Source organism: Mesoplodon bidens (assembly GCF_964165515.1).
Source record: "Mesoplodon bidens genome assembly, chromosome: 9".
NCBI classification, from domain to species: Eukaryota; Metazoa; Chordata; class Mammalia; order Artiodactyla; family Ziphiidae; genus Mesoplodon; species Mesoplodon bidens.
The window spans coordinates 20,445,402-20,465,573 of record NC_138166.1 but is presented as its reverse complement, the minus strand read 5'-3'; the positions used below and the strand labels follow the sequence as shown (position 1 = coordinate 20,465,573).

Below are 20,172 nucleotides of genomic sequence, written 5' to 3'. Positions count from 1 at the left end.
CAAGCAGGGAAATTGGAAACACCCCAAATGCCTGCCAATCAGGGAAGCACTCCGCTACCCATGGAAGGAACGTTCTCTACGGTGAAGATGACAAGTATGCGATCTAGGTCAGAGAGTGGGAATTGCACGTGAAGTGATGTTAAATATAAAAGGCCAAACACAAAGCAGGAACTCACGCGCTGATAAAAGGCATGCCAGGATGCTGCAGAGACCACAGGGATTAAATGTTGTCCAGTGTCGGTCTCCAGTCTGTCTACTTCAGGCCCTGTTCTGGAACCCAGGACGTTCTGGGTCCTGGGCAGGAGTAGGACACGGTCCCCTGAGCTCTGTGTGCCGTCCTGTTGGTGGATGCTGGGCAGCCCTCATGGGCCTGCGCTCTGGACATCGCTCTTGTATTGGGACCTCATACTCCTGCCCATCATGGCACGTGCTTGCCCAAATCCCCTCGGAGCCAGTACACTCTCCTCACCGGCTCTAACCCCGAGGCCGGGGAGCCCGGAGAGGGTCCCATACCCTCCTGGTGTCCCCGGATGGCATCCACCAGTGAAGCAAGCATGTAGCTGCCAGATCGTGCCGTGGAAGAGTCGTTCACAGGCTGGGGAAGTAGTGAGAAGGAAAAGCGGAATAGAAACAGCAAGAGGCTCCTGAGTGTTGAAGAGGAAAGCCTTCCTGTGGTGTAGACCTCATTGGAGACACATCAGAACATCGTGGGACGCCAGCAATGGGTTACAGAGATGGAGGCGGCTTTGACTCGCTCTATTGAAACCACTTGTTTACTCCGTTTCTGCTGCGAGCAGGGATTCTGTTTTTTAAATTGTTATTATAAGCAGGAAAAAACCCCCACAACAACCTCATGTAGAAGTTCCTATTTTCTACCAAATAGGTCCAGATTAAAAATATAAAGGGACCTCCCCCGTCGTTTTATCGAAGGTAGAAAAAAATTTTTTGGCTAACACACAAATAAGCAGCAGCTTGATGTAGTTTAAATCCACAAATCCAAGCAAGCGAAGGGCCTGGTGTGGTGAGTGAGCGTGTCTGCTGGGCTGTCCTCCCCGCTACCCGCCCTCCCCGCCCCCAAGCGCTGGCCCAGACCCTCCTCAGCCGAGCTCACTTGGGGCGGCCCAGGCTGGGCAGAATGGACGTACACGGCCTCAGGCTGGTTCAGGACATCCATGTGTTAATTAACGCGATAACTAAAACTGTTGGACCAGCCAAGTGCCTCTGCTGCCTGCTCAGCCTGTTCCAGAAAGATCTTCTTGTGTGGATCTGCCTGGGGAGTCGGGGGCCAGGAGGGCTGTTTTCACTGAGCGGGCACCCCTGCGCTCAACCTGTGTGGGAGGCTTTACAAAACAGATAAACAAGGCTTTGGTCCTTTCCTTTCCCTCAGGACTCCTGGCTGCTTTGGGCTGTAAAAGTTAAGAAGGCTGTGGACGGGTCCAAGCCGTGGGCCCTTGCCTCTGGCTGGCCATCAGGAATTCCCGCTTCCCGAGCACCTGAGTTAGCAGAGTGTGGACGGGATCTCCCGGGTTGTTTGGCCACCGGGTGTGCCTGCCGCTGGGCTGTGCAAACAGCTCGCAGCCCTGGTGGCAGGCAGGCAGGTGCCTGCAAGGCCGGGACTGGGTGGAGAGAGCCGGAGTTGGGTGCAGGGCTGGAGCCAGGGATGGGGGCGGTGGAGACAGGAGCTGCCACGTCCCTGGAATGTCTACTGGGAGGGATGCAGTGGAAGCACAGAGTGGCCGCTGAGAAGCAGAGGTAGGGGCTCCCCAGGTTACATGATTCTGACGCCCACTCCGTGCCAGGGCCTTTGCACGTGCTGCCTGTGACGATCGTGAGGAAGCCCTGCAGCCCCAGGCCCCGGATGCAGGGTCCCGAGAGCAGCATCCATGGTCAACGCTTCCGTGTTCTATTCTGCAGTCCCCACCGTGGGGACAGGGCGAGACCGGACCCTCCCGCCCCTTCAGCCTCTCCCACCAACACCAGCTTGGCTCAGCGGGCAGCGGGCAGAGGGCAGGCTGGGCAGCCGGGCTCGACCAACAGAGCAGGGGGGGAGCAGGTACCCAAAGCAGGCGTAGTGGGGGCCTCCATGGGGGCTGCAGGTAATCAATGTCAGGGGCAAGTTCCAGGTGGCAGCGGGCGGGCGGCTGGGCGGGCATGGGGGCAGCTCAGAGGCATGGCCACAGGTTGGACGGGGAGCCACTGGCTGGCTCACTGTGTCTGCCCAGTGTGCAGGGGCCAGTCACCCCCTTCGCTGGCGAGAGACTGACCCTCGAGTGCCACCGTGGGTCCACGCGGCCACAGCAGTGCTGGACGCCCACCTGCATCAGACCAGACCCCAGGCAGCTCTGGGGTTAACTTCCCCCTCTCTCTGGCCGGCCTGTCTGGTGTTGTGGTCCCACAGCACACAGCAGAGAGCTTTCTGATCCGCCAGCCGGCAAGGACCGAAAGAGTGTTTGCTTCCTTTCATTGGCTTTACCTGATTTTAAAAAGCCCCATGACATGCTTGGTGCCCGGGAGCCTCCTCCTCTGAGCACGTTATTCAGATCACTCTAAACCCGAGCGCAGCAGTACGTGCCACACCGGGCATCGCGTGGTGACCTCGAGGTTCAGGGGGTCCTCCCACCAGGCGCACCCCCTTCCCAGGCACCTTCACCCACACCCAGACCTTCACCCTCACCCTCCCTGACCTTCACCTGCACCCAGACCCCCACCTTCCTGGCTTCTCCCCCGCAAGCTGCACTGGGTGGCCTTGCTCCAGGTGGCCTTCCTGACCCTGCAGCCGGCCACCACCCGCCACGCCATTCGCGGACGGTCGGAGTGTCGGGCAGGGCAGGCAGGTCCCACCCAGCTGCAGTCCACTGTCCGCCCTGTCTGTGTGTGCTCCTGCATCTTCATCCCAGTCTACCTGTGGGTACGGTGGGGAGCCTTCTGCTTCGATCAGGGGCTCCATGGCCTCCGCTCCATAGGAGACGTCCCCCCACCTACAGATGCTCCCACTCATCCAGGGAAGCCTCGGGAGGTGACCCTCTCCTGCTGGCCTGCGGTCCAGGGTCTGCCCCATCCCGGGCTCTCCCTGTCCTTCCAGAACGCTGCCCCTTCTTGTCCCGCTGGCCTGACACGTGCTGAGGTCCAGCATCTCCACTCTCCACAGTCGACTTGTGGTGCTTGTAGGTCAGTCCTTACTCTCTTATCACAGTCTGGACACTATGCCTGACCCCAGCATCCCGACTGCATGGGGAGAGCCACAGTGTAGGGCCAGAAACGGACAGATGAATAATTATAATAAAGTGGGCAAAGTGAGCCGAGACACGCGCAGCGTCCAGCGTCCAGGGGAGACCAACCTGACTTCCTGTGGGAGCTGGGAAAGATTTCCGAGAGGAGGTGCTGAATTGAGTCTTGAAGGATGCAGAGGAGTTTGCCTTGTGGCAGTGGGGATGCGCTTAGGATACGAACCCGGGCCCTTTGTCCGTGTTGTCGTCTCAATGACTGTAAGTTTCCGGGGGGCAGATGCTGTGAGCACTGAGGGAGGGTGGTTGCTGGCCTCACTGTTGTCTGTGATGTTCAAGGTGTCGGGGGCCCCCAGCCCATGGCCCGCACGGCACATGCTTTTTGGCACGCTGGCACTTCTGGGGGGCTTCCTTGTGATCGGCCTCGACTAACTAGCAGAGCGACCAGGAAGGGGGCAGATGCCTGGGGTGGGGGTGGGAGGAGACTGGGGGATGGTGGTGACCGAGGGGCTGGCTTCAAGGATGGAAGAGGGGAGCCGAGGGGCTGCCTGAGGGGTGGTGGTCATCGGGGGCAGAGCCTCTTCCCTGCATTCTCCCTCTGGGTAGTTAAGTCACGGAGAGCCCTCTAACTCGTGAGCTTCCCCAGGCGCCTGGCCAAGCTTTCCTGGCAACTTCCACTTATCTTCAGCTGGGAGACCGAACTCTTGAGGGCTCCCCAGGGGCCTGGCACAGCCTCACCCCAGGCCGGCCCAGGTTCCCCCTCATAGCTGACAGGCATTGGAGTGCAGGTGCCCCGTGGCAGACCAGGGTGGGGTGGCCGGGCCCGGGGGTCGGGCAGCTCTTTCTAGAACTTCTCTTCAGGCCGGGCAGTAGGGGCAGGAGAAGCCCTACCCCAGAGGGGCTTCCAGAGGTGCCCTCCCCCGCACCTGGCAGGCAGGACTCCAGGAGAGGAAGGCCCGTGTCCAAGAGCAGGCCCTGTGCCAGCCTGGATGCTACTTATGAGCACCATTGTTGAGCACTTGCTGGATGCCGGGGGCTGTGCCGGCCGCCTTCCTGGTTTCCTCCAGCGTCTGGCTCCTACCCGCTTGGCACTGCCCTCATCACCAACCCAGAGCCTTCTACGGAGGAGAGAGCAGGGTCTGAACTGGAAGATGTGGGGCAGTGGGGCAGCCTGTCCAGGATCGTCCATCTGGCTGTCGGCTCTCATTCACTTTATTTGTGCGCATCCTGCCGTGCGCCAGGGAGGATTCCTGGCTCCCTGTCGCTTAGTCCTGTACTTACCCTGGCTGGGCAGCAGCCGGTGGACAGGCTGTGTGGGTCCCTTCCCCCTCCAGGGATGCGCTCACCTTAGGGCCCCTTGGTGCCTCGCCTGGCACCCACCATGCTGAAAGCAGCCCTCTGGCTGTTTGGGAACTTCCAGCATCGTGGGGTCGGATTCTGGCATAGGAAGCTCCATCCCAAGGAGGCTTGTGAGCCAGTGCTTGGTTGTCCGTGCCCTTTGGGGGCCAGAGCACAAAGGGTGGTGGCTCAGCCCTGTACGTGTGATACCCTCCGTCCTCCTGGGCAGGAAGCAGATTCGAAGACCAGCGGTGGGCTGGGCTGGTGAGGATGAGGCCAATGCAGCCTCGGGCAGACAGCCACGTGGGAGCCTTGCTCAGCCCTCGCAGTGGCTCTGTGAGCCTTTCCTGCTCCTTAGATGGATGGGGAAACTGAGGCTCAGAGGGTGCAACCCGATGCAGAGCAGGACTTGAACCCAGACCTGCTCGAAGCCTGTGGCCTTTCCCCCTCACCACGCTCTCTCCCAAGCTAGTCTCACCGGTCAAAAAAAAAAAAAAAAATCCTTTCTTAATGTTTTTTTTCTTAAAATAAAATTTAAAAAAAGAATATTTTGAGAATGTAACCCATGCACGTAGTGAGAAAATCACACAAGACAGAGGATGTAGAGTGAATTGTGTGCCCCCCGCCCGACCCCTGGCTCCTTGTCCCGCAGAGGCAGCCGCTGCCCAGTTCCCTGGCAGATTTTGGAAAAGCAAAGATATAACTCTGAGCACAGCTAGTGATCATGAAGACCTGGGTCATTAAGAAAATGTTCAAATAGATTTAGTGTAATATTTATTTATTTTCCAAGGAAGTGAAGAGTCTGTCTTAATGAGTTTTGATCTCAAACAGGATTAGAGCAAAAAAGCGTTCTCTGTTTAAGATGCTGCTTTCCTGTGGCCCAGAGTCGGGGTTCGGGCAGCTGGTGGGCTTTTCAGGCTGCGTGGGCAGTAGGGCTCTGGGTGGGGTTATGAGGGGGGTTGGGGGGAGGCTGTGTTCCGATGGAGGCTGTGCCTGCAGGGCCTCTGGGGAGGGAAGGCGGGGGAGGGGCCTGTGGTCATGGGTGTCCCCAGCCCCCCTGGCCCCATGTGCTCAGCCACCTGTGGCCTTTGTGCCCACCTCTCCCTGGCGACCTCCAGTCTGGACCCTTCTGGAGACATTTCCCGTTCCGGCTGTGTATCATACATGCTGGGTCTGATCTTCGAAGATGATCTCAAATCAAATTAAACTGACGGTGGTGACAAGTTGAATACCACGGAGGACCTTCTGACGGGCCCCAGGCTCCCTCCGGCCTGTGCCCCACGCCTGCCCTGGACCCACACGGGCCTGTTCTCTGGGCTCTGGCTTGCCGTGCCGCCTCCTGCAAAACTTCCTCCTCTCAAGGGTCACTGTTTTGGGGCCACATGTAGGACGTCTCGATGGCCTTGGCAGTGGTCACCCACTTTCCTGGGTTCCCTTCTCTTGGCTCTCCAGGCTGGTCCCCTCTCCTCTCAGAAGCACTGATGCTGTGGGCGTGTAAATGTCTCCTCTGCTCTGGGACTCTGCAGCCTCTGCTGTAACTCGGGGCAGTGTTGGTGGAGGATCCGAGGGAGGGGGCCTTGGCCTCCAGCTTTGCAGCTTAATTATGCGATGCTTCTCCCTCCCTCCAGAACCTTCACAGAGTCCCCGCAGGCTGCACCAATCTATTCCGCTGTCTGGAGCTGGGCCAGGGTTCACTGCTCTGGGAGGACTCGCTGGGTCTCATAGGCCTGGGCGTAGAGTGAGGGAGGATGCTCGCTTAGAGGCCTTCGGTCCAGCTGCCCCATGAGGATGCCCAGGCGGGGGGTCTCGCAGGAGCTGGATGTGCCAGTCGGCTGGGCTCTGCCAGCTGCCAGGAAAGGGGCCCCTGCCGGGCTGGCACTGGGCGGGGTGGGCTGGGTGTCGTTTGGGGGAGGGGCGCCCCTTCCTCACACAGAGGCTGGGCCTCATGACCGGGTGCTGGGTGTTCACAGGGGGATTAATCGGCTCCCTGCCTCTGTTTCCCATTTCTCCCCCAGGGGGGCTTTCTCTGTGGTCCGACGCTGTGTCAAGCTCTGCACTGGCCATGAGTATGCAGCCAAGATCATCAACACCAAGAAGCTATCCGCCAGAGGTAGGGAATGGCTGCGCTGGCTGGCGTGGGCGGGGGCCGGGGCTGGAGCCCGTCCTGAGAGATTGGGCTCGGCCCGTGGCTCACGGGGGGTCACCGATGGAGCGGGATTCGTGGCCGCAGTGGGACGTGAACGGTGCCCATGGCCAAATGGGGCCGGGAGGGAGAGGCACCTGCACAGCCTCACATCTGGAATTGCACTGTCGGTCTGGTTTGAGGGCTCGCGGAGCCCCTGCCTCACCTCCCCAGGGCTGGACGGGGAGAGGCGTGCGGCCCCGTGGCTGAAGTGATCAGGTAAGGTCGTCTGCCCACGAACTGTGGGCCAGAGGGGGACTCGGTGACCTGAAGACTTGGGGTGACAGGGCAATGCTTTAGGGGCGGCATGAACGGCACGTTTCCTAACTCAGCCCCCGCCGGTCTTCCGGACACAGGGCCGCACGTGGGGACTCATCTGCCTATGCTGGGGAGGGTTCGGGGGTCTGCAGGGGTGGGCTTGGTGCTGGCCCCGGGCATGTGGCCTCACCCCATCCAGCACCGTCCAGAGCCCTTGCTGGAGGGTGGCCCGTTCTGGGCAGATGGACAGACCCCTGCCCTCGTGGGATCCAGTGGAGTTGCACGTGGTGGGGATGAGGCGGGACGTTGGGTCAGGGGATGACATGGGGCGACAAGGCCGAGGTGGAGGTGCCGCCCTGAGCAGGTGATGTCAGAGCACAGAAGCGAGGGGACAGGGGGCCGGGAGCCAGGCAGGGGGTCTGGTGGGGCCTCCAGCGTGGGTCGTCCCAGTGGGGTTGCAGCACCACTGCCTTCCCCTGTGCTGTGGGGAGCCTACGGGTCTCCAGCCCCAGGGTCAGACAGGAGGGGCTGGGTGACCCCCCCCGGCAGAGGGAGCTAAGCCCCTGGCCTGATGGTCTCCCACCTCCAGGCACACCCATGACCCCACTTAACATCCAGACACAAATCTGAGCCAACAGAGAGGCTCCTTCTCTGCAAAGAGGCCCTGACTGTAGGCAGTCCTGGCCCGAATCCCTCCCCGAGGCTGGTGCTGAGAACGCCTCCGTCTGTAGGGTCTGCAGTTTCCAGCCCAGCGGCCTGTGTGGGCAGGCGGCTGAGCCCACTGTGCGGTTCGCTGTGCTGCGTGTAGGTGTTGTTTGGGCACCTGCTGTGTACCAGGCCTTCAGGGCTGAGTGTTTCCAGGGGCGCGCGCTGCTGTCCCAGCCTAGGCGAGGGGCTGGTCGAGCTCGGGTGATGAGGATGATGACACAGGGCCCCGCAGAGACAAGAGTCTGCGAGCCAGACAGCCCTGGGGCATTTGTGTCGGGAAAGCTCAGATCCCGCAGCTAAACTGTGATCATAATAATAATGCACAAGCTAATATTTACCGAGCGTTTGCTGTATGCATGGTGCCGCCAGATGCAGGGCAGCTTCCGTGTTCCCTGACACTGGGTGGGCGGCAGTGCTGAACCACCAGTGTCAGATGTTTGCGGGGGGATGTGTCCGCATATGTGGAGCTTCTAAAGCAGGAGGAACATTCCGCTTCATTCCATAGGCTTGTGCCAGGCCACAGGAGGAGAGAGAGCCTGCCTTCAGAGGTCCCGTGGACTAATGAGGGACACCCTCACTCATCCACCAGCTTTTTAGCCTCTCCCAGTCAGTGCCCAGCACTGAGGACGGGGTGATGAGCAAACAGACCCAAACAAGCCACTACAGCCCCATTCGAGGGGTGGGAGCACAGGGGACCGAACAGGGAGGTTGGATGGGTCTTGAAGGATGAATAGGAGTTTGTGAAACTCAGGCAGAAAACCACCTGGGTATGTTTCCATGGAATCACGCAGCTCCTTTCAAGGAACCTCACGCTCCCCTGTTTATACCCTCAAAGTGTTCTATAAATCGTGAGGATCAAAAGCAGTGGAAGTCTGAAATTCCCTGCGTGCTCCACGATTACAACCTGCTCTTTCTTCCACCCCTGAAGTCGCGGGCCTGCTGCCCACTTCCTGAGAGCCAGCCTGCTTTCTGCATTGAGTCCTGGAGGCTGGGCCCCCGGAGACCCCTGCTAAGGGTGCCGCTGCAGAGCTGTGCAGACCTGGGGCTCCGTCAGTCCTGCGCCTGGCCTCAGGCTCCTTCCTGACTGGGCGCAGCCTGGGTTGGATGGCGGCAGGCAGCGCCGTCAGCCAGGACTGGTCTGGAATCGAAGCAGCCAGCCCTTGTCTGTTGTCACCTTCCCTCGGGACCATTTTCCAGGCCAGGGAAGCCAGGACACCCCCTGCTTTGCCTCTACTCTTGGGCCCCTGCATTGCCCAGGTCTGTGGAGGTCTTGGGCATTTTTTCCCCCTGTTTATTACCTCGTTATTATGGAAAATTTCAAACGTCCCCAAATATAGAAAAAATGATAGGAGGAGGCCCCAGCTTCGACACAACATTTTCCAGCTCCCAGGCAATTTTGTTTTCGTCTGTAACCCTCCCCATCTCCCACCCCTGCCCATATATCTTGCAGCAGATCCTAGACCGGCCACCATGTCACCCATAGCGTTCAGCATGTTTCTGTAACGGAAAAGGATTCAAAAAACAACTGGCCACCTCCCTGTGCAGGGCCCAGGGATCTTCTGACCCTCTCCAGCCCTTTTTGGGGCTTTCTGAGCTGAGTGGGCAGCAGAAGGGGTGAGGGGAGAGGGTCTTGGGTCCCCGACCCTCATCTTTACGCTGAGTGTGGGCCAGCAATGGGGCAGCCAGGCTGCTGGGTTTGGTCTCGTCGCCGCACGGCCCTGACCACCTCGCTGTATGACCCTGGCCATGTTACTTAGCCACCCTGTACCTTAGTTTCCCTAACCGTAAAATTGGGATAAATCTGATATCTACCTCAGAGGGGCATTGTGAGGGTGAGAGAAGGACTCAGGTGCTTGGAAAGGAACTGGCTGAGTGTGGTGCTGCCAGGGCACCCACTGCCTTCTTCCCCCTTTCTTGCCAGACTATCCTGCCCAGCCTGCAGGCTCCAGGACTCCTCCTCCAGGAAGCCTCCCTGGGCCCTCCCATCTAGCTTGGAACCCCCCAGGTCCTGAAGCGGTCACCTTAGACATTTCTTCAATGATCACTTGCTCCTTGAGGGCAAATGCAGTGGGTTCATCTCTGGGCCTTCCCAGCTCCCGGCCCAGAGCCTGGGAAAACACACGTAGGAACATCCCACCCTCTCCTTACCAGCCTTTGGGGGCTGGCTCCATAAAACCCAAAGTTCTCACCTGGCCTGACACTCAGCCTTTGGCCCTGTCTTCTCCTTCCCTCCCAGCAGCTCTGCTCAGGCACTTGGTCTTTTCTGGTTCTGTACACCCCAGGACCTTTGCATCTGCCTTCTCTCTGGAAATGCTTTTCCTAAGCTTTGTATCTGCTTAACTCCTGTTGGTGGCAACTTCCTCAGAGGGGTTTCCCCTGAGCCTCCAGTGGGAATCTGGGACCTAAGCACCCTGTTTTTATTTTATGGCTGTCTCTCCCACGAGACTGCCAGGACTTCATCTGTTTCATTCACCACTGTGTCTTCCACACCCTGCTCAGGCCCTGACAGGTGGTGAGCTCTCCATGTTTCTGAATGAATGAATGAATGTTTTGAGTGAATGGATTTTGAATGAGCAGATGTGTAGTCTGTGCTGGAGTGAGGTTAGTCTCCCAGGTGTGAAGTTGGGATAGGGGCTGTGTGGAGTGAGGTCTAGAAGAGGGTTTGCTGCAGGGTCGGGTTTGCAGGGGAGGCCCCTGGTCACTGAACACCTGAGCATTTGGGAGGTCCAAGTTCAGGAGAAGCTCCATGGTGAAGCCTGAGGGTGGTGAGGAAGCAGGGAGGGGCGGCCTGGAGCCCACTGCTCCTCCCTGAATCCTGGTGATCCAGGTGCAGCCTGCACCTGTGTTCTGCAGGGTCCGACATGCTCCCAGCAGAGAGGCCTGACGCCAGACTGGTCCCCTTCCCAGAAAGGCCATTTCAGAGATGCTTGCCCCACCTGTTGTCCTGGAAGGCACGGGTGGAGGGGAGCGGCCCGTGGGTGGGGAGGAGGATGCCAGGCAAGTGCCCTAGAAAGAGGGAGGGTGAGGAAGTGGAGACTGGACCCAGAGGCAAGAGGGGAGGCCCTACGTGTGCTGGCTTCATATTCAGTGCAGTGTGGAGTGGGCTCGCTCAGCCCTGCAGGGGGGGTGTCCACTCCTGGGCTAAGGAGACAGGCTTAGTCCTTCAAGGCTTCCAGGGATAAAGAGAGAAGCAGGAGGAGGACGCTGGTGCTGGACACAGAAACACTGTCCCACCCGGTAGCTGGCAGTTCTTCGGGCCACGAGGACACTGCGGATTACACTCAGCTTGTGCTGACGGCAGGAAGAGTTAGATTTTTTTTATTTCAATACTTAATTAAGTAGAGGACTGTGAGACATTCAGAGGCTGTGAATGTACTGAATAATGAGAGATTATTAAACGACTGTTAACAAAAGCAGTTAGAGGAAAATTAATTGACGGGGTGGGGGGATAAGGAGATCATCAGGCACGTGAGTCTTAAAAAGATTTCCTGTTGTTCCGGCGTCCCCCTCCCCCTCCCCTCGCTCACTGTCAGCACCAAGTGGCTGTTCTTTGGGGCTGGTTTGTTGGCCTTTGGAGGGAGCCCCATGGACTGAGCTCCATTAGTACTTACTGGCCCCCAGTGTCCAGGGAGCAGGTGTCCCAGAAATGACCCCGGTCTGCGGCTGAACTCGGGGGAAGGACCCTGCACAGGAGCGAGGGCTTAGGCATTTATTGTGTCCTGACCCTCAGTGGCAGTTTTCACGAGGTCGGTGGTGGGCGCCCCATTCTACAGACGAGGAAACCGAATCCCACAGAAACAGAGACGTGCTCAGGATCCCACAGCCGTAATGAGCAGAGCCTGGGACACGGGCGGCTCTAGATTTCACCCAGCTGCGGAGGACCCAGGGTGGATCAGGTGTGGGGCTGACCTCACAGGTGGGAGGCTGACCTCACAGGTAGGGGCCTGATCTCACAGGTGGGGGTCTGATTTCAAAGGTGGGAGGCTGACCTCACAGGTGGGAGGCTGACCTCACAAGTAGGGGCCTGATCTCACAGGTAGGGGCCTCATCTCACAGGTGGGGGTCTGATTTCAAAGGTGGGGGGCTGACCTCACAGGTGGGGGCCTGACCTCACAGGTAGGGGCCTCATCTCACAGGTGGGGGTCTGATTTCATAGGTGGGGGGCTGACCTTACAGATGGGGAGCTGACCTCACAGGTGGTGCTGACCTCACAGGTGGGAGGCTGATTTCATAGGTGGGGCTCAGGTGAGGAGACAGGCCACAGACAATGAGATCTGCGGCTCACTTCTGAGCCTCCTCCCGCCCCCAGGCTGATGCCCAGTTTGCCCTCAGATACCTTCACCTGGGGCCACCCCCTCCGCAGGGCCTGTGTGGCCCCTGCTGCCTTGGGGGGCACCGGAGCTGTGACAGGGCGGAGCTGTCTAGCCTCTAGGGGCTCTGGGGCTGAGCCTGCACCCGGGCCAAACCTGCCCGGAAGGCTTCGCCCAGCAGGAACCGGGGGCTTTCCTGCTGCAGCCGGCGCTGCCGCTTCCCTGTCAGCCCCCCGCGACCCACAAACGGGAAGACGACCGAGTCAGAGGATAACGGGCGCCGGGGAATCCGCGGAACTGGGTTACGGGAGGACGCGGCACCGCATTGCAGGGTCGGCTGAGCATGCGCCGCAGGCGCTGGGCTCCCCTCCCCTCCCTTCCCGCCTCGGGCACCCCTCCCCAGCCTGGGCACCCCTCCCGCCTATTCCGCGGCCCCGCCCCTGCCCCTCCCTGGCAGCTCCCAGCGCCCCAGGGGCGGAGTCAGGGCCTCACTGTATAATGTCCCAATTTCAGATAAACAATATTTTTTTAGAATAAGTATGTCCCAAACCCCCAGCCAGCTTTTGGTCGACCCTGCTCTCGAATCGGGGCTCCAGGGGACCCTGGGCAGTGGGAGGGGTCTTCCTAGGGACCCGGAAGGTGGGTGGAGTAGGAGGGTCCCTTCCTTTGCCCCAGGGTCAGTCTTTAACTGGACAGACCTATCCCTCCCGGGTTCTGTTGCCAGGACTTGGGTTTTTGTGTTGGGGGCGCCCACCTGCAGGTGGGGAGGGAGGAAGAGGGAAAGTTGGGGGGCCCTGTGGGCGGGGGGCACCCCCCCAGTCCCATGCCAGGGGGAGGATGGGGGAGCAATGAGGGAACCGGCTGCGGTGGCCAGATTTAGAAGTAATTTGAATCACATAAGCCGTGAAAAATATTTGGAGACAAATATGTCCCAAACTGCATGGGACATACTTGTATTAGAAAATTATCTGAATTTGGGACATATTTATATGCAAAAAACCTTGTTGCTTACCTGAAATTCAGGTTTAACTGGTCATTTTGTGTTTTATCAGGCAATGCCAAACAGAGTTGTTGAGAGAAGAGGTCTTTGTCATTAATTCATTATTCAAACAGGCTAAGTCAAAACTTCCCCAAACTGGGGTGAAGGCAGGAGAGGAGGAGAAAAGGGGTGGAGACCAGGCTGTGTGGGCAGGGGTCCTGGTGGACACCCCCTCCGTGTGCTTGGTGGCCTCACGTACGAGGAGGAGAATGTGGCAGCTCTGTGGCCCTGTTCACTGGTTCTGGGGTGTGTCTGTTTCTGGGGCACGGCTGCCTCTGTGAACCCTGAGTCCCATGGGCTGGGGGGCCTGATACCGATGCTCCGTGAACTCAGGCCACAGCGGTGCCCACCCCATTGAGCTGTAGAGGGTCAAGAGAGGGTGGGGAGATGGCAGCGCCTAAAAGGTGGACTGGTCCAGGGTTACTGGGAGGAAATCTCTATGAACTCCTGGGCCCTTGTGGGGTTGTTTTATCAGCCATTCCTGTCATTCCCCAAATCTGGAGGGGTCCTTACCGGCAGCCCTGCGCACCCCACATGCACCAAGGGCCCCCCTGGAGGTGAGCATAGGGTCAGAGGGGCAGCCACAGGTTTGAGGACCTGGGCTCTGGCCAGAGTGGCCGCAGCCTCCCGGCCCCCGCCCTCTTGCTCAGCATGGCAGCCCCCGGCTCCCAGCAGGCTGGCTCTCTGTCTCCGCACAGCCTGTCTCCCAGCTCCAGGGGGGTGGGGTGGGGCGGAGTGCAGGGACCTCTGGGTCTCCCTCCCTGAGCCCAAGGCTGTGCTTTGCACACCATAGGTCCCTAATGAACATGATGAAGGGGTGGGGGGAACAGAGCGCTTTCAACTCAAGAACTGAGCTGGAGGAGGGGTCTGTGGGGAGGCGGTGGTCTGGGCCACCAGTAACTACAGGTGAAAGGAGGAGGCTGGTGGGAGGGAGGCGTCCCAGAGGCCTTGCTGAGTCTGTGTAGGACCCTGACAGAATAAGCCCTGCACCCTCTGGGGGCCATGCCCTAGCCTGGAAAGCACGCCGTGCTGTGGCAGTGTCACGGGTGCTATCTTGGGGTGGGCTGTGATGAGACCCTACCCCCGGCGTAGGACCTATTGCACTGGGGCTGGGGAAGGAAGCAGGAAAGGAGGAGGCCACTGGTGGGCTCCTGCTGTCACCATGCGCTACTGTACTGGAGGGTGATACTGTCCCATTTTACAGTTGGCAAAACTGAGGACTCGAGAGGCTAGTCATTTTTATTCACATCACCTCCTTTTTGCCTGTTAGTCATCGTGGGAGCCTGCCCTAGGGTCATGGGCATGACCAAACACAGGATGGGGACCCCGGACAGCTGAGATGGACAGCAGTCTGTATCACACAGGCTCAGAGCCCGGGGAGGACACTGCATGTCACGCAGGCCACTTTGGGTGCACTCGGGGCAGAGTGAGCAGCGGACTGAGGGAGGCAGGCTTCGTGGTGACCAGAGAGTGGGGTGCCCCTGGCTTCCCCAGGGGGATGTGGTTGCTTGTTTGAGTAATTCCTCGCTGGCAGGGGACCGAGGCCACCACCTGGGGATAGGTCTGCTCCTGCTTCTGGTCTGCCTGGGAGGAAGGCCGCTTGGCTGGGTGAGCGGGCTGGGGAGCCCACAGCTAGGCCATTCGGGCCCCCCCGGTTTCACCGGACATCAGGGCAGCACATCACACGGGGCCTCAGTTTCAGGCCTTACATCATGAAATGCCACGTCTGTTTCAAAGCTGAGCTGTGCCCCGTGTTGGGTGATGACGGCTCTGAGCCTGAAGAGGACGAATCTGTTCCCGTGGAGGAGCAGCTGAAGGGCCACGGGGACCACACAGTGAGGGCTCTGGGGACCACGTGGCCAGCCAACAGCTCAGAGGCCTCAGCGCTGCGGTGTGGGGAGCGGCAGGTCGCTGGCCCAGCTCCCATACACCTGGCGGCTTGTCCGTGCCCCTCGAGGGCCCTTTCTTTATCCCAACGAGGCAGTGGCAGCTACAGGACCCACACAGGTGCCCTCCCTGGGCTGTGTGGCTGCCAGGTGACGTTGGTGTCATCATTGCTGGTTGCGTGCCGCCTTTTAAAAAGAAAGCACACACAAGAGGCTACCATGGGAGCCGCTCTTTTCATAATCATGGCTTTGCCAGTGCCCGCCAGGGCTGAAGCATGACTGGACCTTCCTGGGGACCCCAGTGCTGGGTGCAGAGCAGAATAGGATGCCCCCAGGGCCCTAGATGCTCCCTGGGTGAGCAGGCTGGGGTCAAGCATGTTAGCCCGTTGAAGCCTTGAGAAGCCCCAGGAGAAAGACCATAGGATGGCTGAGGCCTCCACGCCAGCCCCCCTGGCTGGTGGCCCAGCTCCAATGCCCTACCCCACGGCCTTCCTGTGCCCCGTCCTCCACCTGAAAGTTGGAGGCGATGTTAATAACAGCCCTACCTCGCGGGGAGCCCTGGGCAGGTTGTGGGGCCTGTGACGAGCCACAGGGCAGACAGCAGAGGCTACTCCTTGGCGACCCGCAGACACTTCCGTGCTGTGGAGGAGAGGAGCAACCAGGGTCAAAGGGCAATGCTCCCCTGTGACCTTCCTCCAGCTCCTGAACCAGCTGGTACCCTTGACAGGGACCCTGCGCTGCCCCTGGGGTCGCCCCCACATGGGCCAGCCCCGTGAGCCCTGTCAGGAGGCGAGAGCCACCGAGGCCCTGGCTTGGGGACGTCCTTCCCAAAAGTCCTGTCTTCTCCTGCAGTCTGTCCCTTCTGCGCCCAGAAAGGGGATGAAGCTGAGGTCGGAGCCTCCAGGGTCAGCAGGTGCTGGTGCTTGTACACTTGAACTGGCCTCTGTCTGCCCTGGTCCACCCACCCCCAGGCCTGCTCACCCCCTTCCTGGGACCCTGAGGGCAGGACTGTAGGTGGTAGGGCGAGGTGCACAGGCTGGAGGGTGCCGTGGGCTCTGTTGTGGACTCCGCTGGCTGCTGTGAACGTCCAGGATGTTCTGTCAGAGTCTGACTCAGCAGCTTGGAACCACGAGAGCTTCCGGCCCGTGTTCCCATGCTCTGTTCGCCTGGACTCTGACAACTTGGGGACACGCTGAGTTAAGGAGTTGATGCTGGACAGTGATGAGCATGAACCCGCATGAAGTGGGATGTGGATGTTCGTGAGCCTCTGAAGGTTCTAGAAAGCTCTCTGTGCCATCCGATGGCGTAGGCGGTGGAGACGGGTGGGAAGGAGAGGAGGGAACCCCGACTGATGCATCCCGGGGCCCAGTGGCGCGGGTCACCTAGGGACAACGGGTCCTTGCCCTTGTCCAGCGCAGCCGCAGACTCCCACCTCCCTTTGGAAGAATAGAAGCCCCTGGAGAGGAGACAACTGCTGGGGTCCTGAGTGTCGTGTTAGACGGAGGCCGGAGGAGGGAAGCAAGAAAAGCAGCGAGGATGACAGGCCAGGTGCCCAGCTCTGTGGGCAGGCAGCGGGGAGGGGCCAGCAGCTGGGGTTTCCTCTCTTCCGTGGCCTCTCCCTGGGAACATCCCCCAACCCTTTTCACACATGGGAAACAGACTCAGAGAACAAGGCTTGGTCCCATTCAGGGCCCTGTGTCCAGTGTCCCCGTGGCCACCCGAGCCCGGCCCATAGGCGAGCCTGCCACGCCCCAGCTTGACGATGTTGGTTTGGGTTCACTGCTGGGTTAGCCTGGAAGGAACGGGAGCCTGGGCAGCCCCCCGCCCTGTGGAGCCAACAGCTGGACAGCCAGGATGGGACGTGGAGCTGCCCCCAGCCCTGCAGGCTACGGCTGTCCTCAGACCTCCTGAGGTGGGCATCTGACCTCCCCGCCCCGGGGGAGGGGCAGCACTGTCTCTGACTGGTGCAGGACCCCTGGCCTTTGGTCACACCCACCCGGGTGAGGACAGGTGAGGCAGCCAAGGGCAGGGGCTGCTGCCTGGACTCCCCGCAGCTGCCGTCCTCCAGCCACACCCTCACGCCCATGCTGCATGTTCAGGCAGGTGATTCTGTAGACATGTCACCCTCTGGAGCCTGGCCACACGCACACTCCCACACCCCCCAGCCTGAGGGCTGGCCGGCCCTGTCCACCCCTTCCCTGGGGGCATCCTTCTCCCCTGGGGCCTTGGCCACAAGGGGTGGGCGTCTATGCTTCAGTGCAGAAATGGATGGTGACCCCGGGGCGGGGGCCTGACCCCAACCTGACGCTCAGATCCCTGCTGACTCGGGGTCCGGGAGTGGCTGAGTTTGGCGGAGTGTCCTGGGCAGCAGCCACGGTGGCCCACGATCTCCAGCCGGTTCCCTGACAAGTCCCAGCCTCCCATGTCCCAGGCCAGGACCCCAGCAGAGCCCTCTGCCATCCCCTCGTCCCCAGCTCTCCCTGGCCAGGTCGTCCTCCAGCCAGTGTGGGCGGGGGCGTGGGGGTACTGCAGAAGCCCGCGGAGACCCTTGTGCAGGTGGGGTCTCCCCAGTGAACACAGCCCGCCCGGCCCCAGGGGCTAGGGGGGTCCAGTAGGCATCGGGGAGCGGAGAGCGTTCCTGAGCCCCTCCACGTGCCAGGCAGTGTGGGCTTTCCACGCAGGGTCTCATGTTCGGTCCAGCCTGACCTGTCCTTACTCCTGACTTCCCGGGACGTGGCTGCACTTGTCCTAGGCCGAGCCCTGGGGAGAGGGTGGCAGCCCCTCCTCACGGCTGGGCCTCCTGTCTTCCCCCCGCCGCCCCGTCCTTCCTCTGCCCGGGCCCGGCGCCTGGCGGGTGTCCTTCTGCCGGTGACGGCAATGCTGGCGCTCGTGGCAGCTGGCGAGGGGCCAGGCGCCCACCCACGTCCCTCCTGTTGCCCTTCTCCTGACTCCTCTCACCCCCAACCGCTCCACTCTGCTGTGAGTCACCCACAGCCAGGGAGCGGGTGGCAGCTGGGAAGGTGGCCGTCACTGGGGGGCTGTGAGGGCGGCCACCAGCCTCGGGTCCAGTCCTGGCCTCGGGGACTCTGAGCTCCTCTGGGTGCCTGTTTCTCGACCGTGCGCCCCACCCTGCAGGGTGCAGCAGGGCCCACGAACATCCTCTCCCACCTCCAAGGGCGGCATCTCCCCCCCTGCCCTCAGCAGCTACCTCTTCATTCTTGACTCAGCTCGGGCTGCCCCGACCTGGGGGTCCCTGCCTGGGAGAACCCGCCCTGTTGTTGAGTTAGTTCGCGGCGGGGAAGAGCCGGTGTGAGTCTCTCTCTGCCATTCCACAGGGAGTTATGGAAGTCAAAGTTAACGTGTACAGTGAGTGGACAGCGCCCCCCTGTGGTCACATGTGGCAGCGCCTGTCTCTTCCTGCCCCTTGGGGTCCCCTGACCCATCCCCTTTGCAGTGGTGGGTGCCAGCCACGGCACAGTGACAGCCCCAAGCGGGCCCCTCCCCACCTCCTGGGGGCTCCTGGGGTCTGGGAACTGCCATCTTGTGTGGGGTGTGCACCCAGCGTGAGATGTGCAGGGCTGCACGGGGCCACCTCCCTTCCCGGGTCACCCGGCACCACACCTCGGGGACCCCAGAGTGCAGGCTGGGCCTGCACAGAGATCAAGGCAGACTCACCCAGAAGCTTCCAGGTCCCGCCTTGCTGGGGCACGGGCTACAGAGCTGAGGGTATGGAGCCTCAGGGGCTGTGACAGGAGCTCAGGCGGGTGACAGCTGGTGATGGCAGGTCCAGTGTAGCTGGTGTCTTTGAGTAAAGTGCTTTTTGTTTTGTTTGATAAGCGCTTTTATAGAGTATAAGTGAATGCTGTGTTTTATCGATGGGGTGTTTCTCTGCTGGGAGAAATAAATAGCTCGTTTCTGCCTCTGCCGGCCCCCTCGCGGGAGCAGGTGTAAGTGTTGCGTGCATGTCAGGTTGCCCCAGACGCCACAAGACAGTCGCTTTTTGGCTACAGGCCCGCAGGCACTTAGGCTGGTCTCCATGTGGGGTGCGGATCCGTAAGGCACCCGAGCATTTAAGAGATGGCTGAACTCAGGAGTTCCCTAGAGCTTCACATCAGAGGGGGTGTGAGAACCGAGTCTGTGCCCCATGAATGGCAAGCTCCTCCTAAACCCCACTCCGGTGTCCCCCCTTGAGTCTCCTTCAGGCAGCACCATACCCCGCACCCCGACTCTGCTGTCCTCAGGGCTCATGGCACTGCTGCACCTGCTTCTTGGGACCCAGGACCGGTGTCCCCTGGGTCCCCAGGACACAGTCAGTGCTGGCCTTGGGTCCGTTGTGGGGAGGAGGGCGGAGAGGTCTCGCCTTGACAGGGTGGGGTTCTGGAGGCTGGCGCAGAGCTTAGCTTGTGCCCTCATTCCCTGGCTCCCCGTTTTTCCATGTCCTATTTCAGAGGTCGCCCTCAGACCCCAGAGGCAGGGCATGTGAGGGGTGAGGCAGGGACCGGCCCTGGAAAGGGGGCCCAACGCCCTCTGGGGACAGGATGCACGGGGGTGTCAGTGGGGTGGGTTCTCGGGGCTCACTCGTCCTTGCGTTCAGACTTGCACAGGTGTGGCTCACGTTCCGAGACATGGACCAATGTTCCGTAACAGACCGCCCGCCGACGTGGTGGCAGGGCCACGAGCAACAGGTGCCTGGGCCTCAGGGCAGCTCCGGGCACCCGGACCCTCAGGGCACCAGGCCACAGCCCTGGGAGGGCCCTTCCGAGCCTCTTGGCTGGGCCCGAGGCACCATGGCCTCCACAGCCCTGGCAGGTGCCTGGTTGGCCCCTCCTGGGGTCACCCGCTGCCTGCCCATCACTGCGGTGGGCAGGGCAGGGTCTGGCTGCTCAGGAGGGGGTACTGGCCTGGGGTGCCCGGGGTGCTGATGGGTCCTGGGTGGGATGGGCAGCCTTTTGACTGCATTCTCTCCACGGGCCTGCTTGGTGGTCACTGCCGTGGTCTTCTGAGTCCAGTCAGGTCCCGGGGGGAGGCTGGCAGGGATGAGTAGGTGCGCAGTTCTGAGAGGTCACAGGGCTTGCTCGGGGCTGCTGGCCGGTCCCACATCCTGCTGTCCGCTGGGGGACGCGGTGGGGTGGAGGTGTCCTCCCAGGTTCCCACTGGTGGTTTAGAGCCAGGACACACTTCCTGCCAATCAGACTGGGTTAAATTAAACCCACCATGTCTATGGTGG

General features: G+C 60.7%; 1 protein-coding gene across 1 annotated transcript in view; it reads left to right on the top strand.

Annotated features, from left to right (window-relative positions):
* The window catches only part of CAMK2B (calcium/calmodulin dependent protein kinase II beta), a 93,681-nt gene that overhangs the window by 26,562 nt on the left and 46,947 nt on the right, over window positions 1–20,172 (top strand). Inside the window, exon 2 of the mRNA XM_081244256.1 lies at window positions 6,578–6,672. Within this exon, the coding sequence (XP_081100382.1) occupies window positions 6,578–6,672 (95 nt within the window). The remainder of the gene's footprint in view (window positions 1–6,577; window positions 6,673–20,172) is intronic.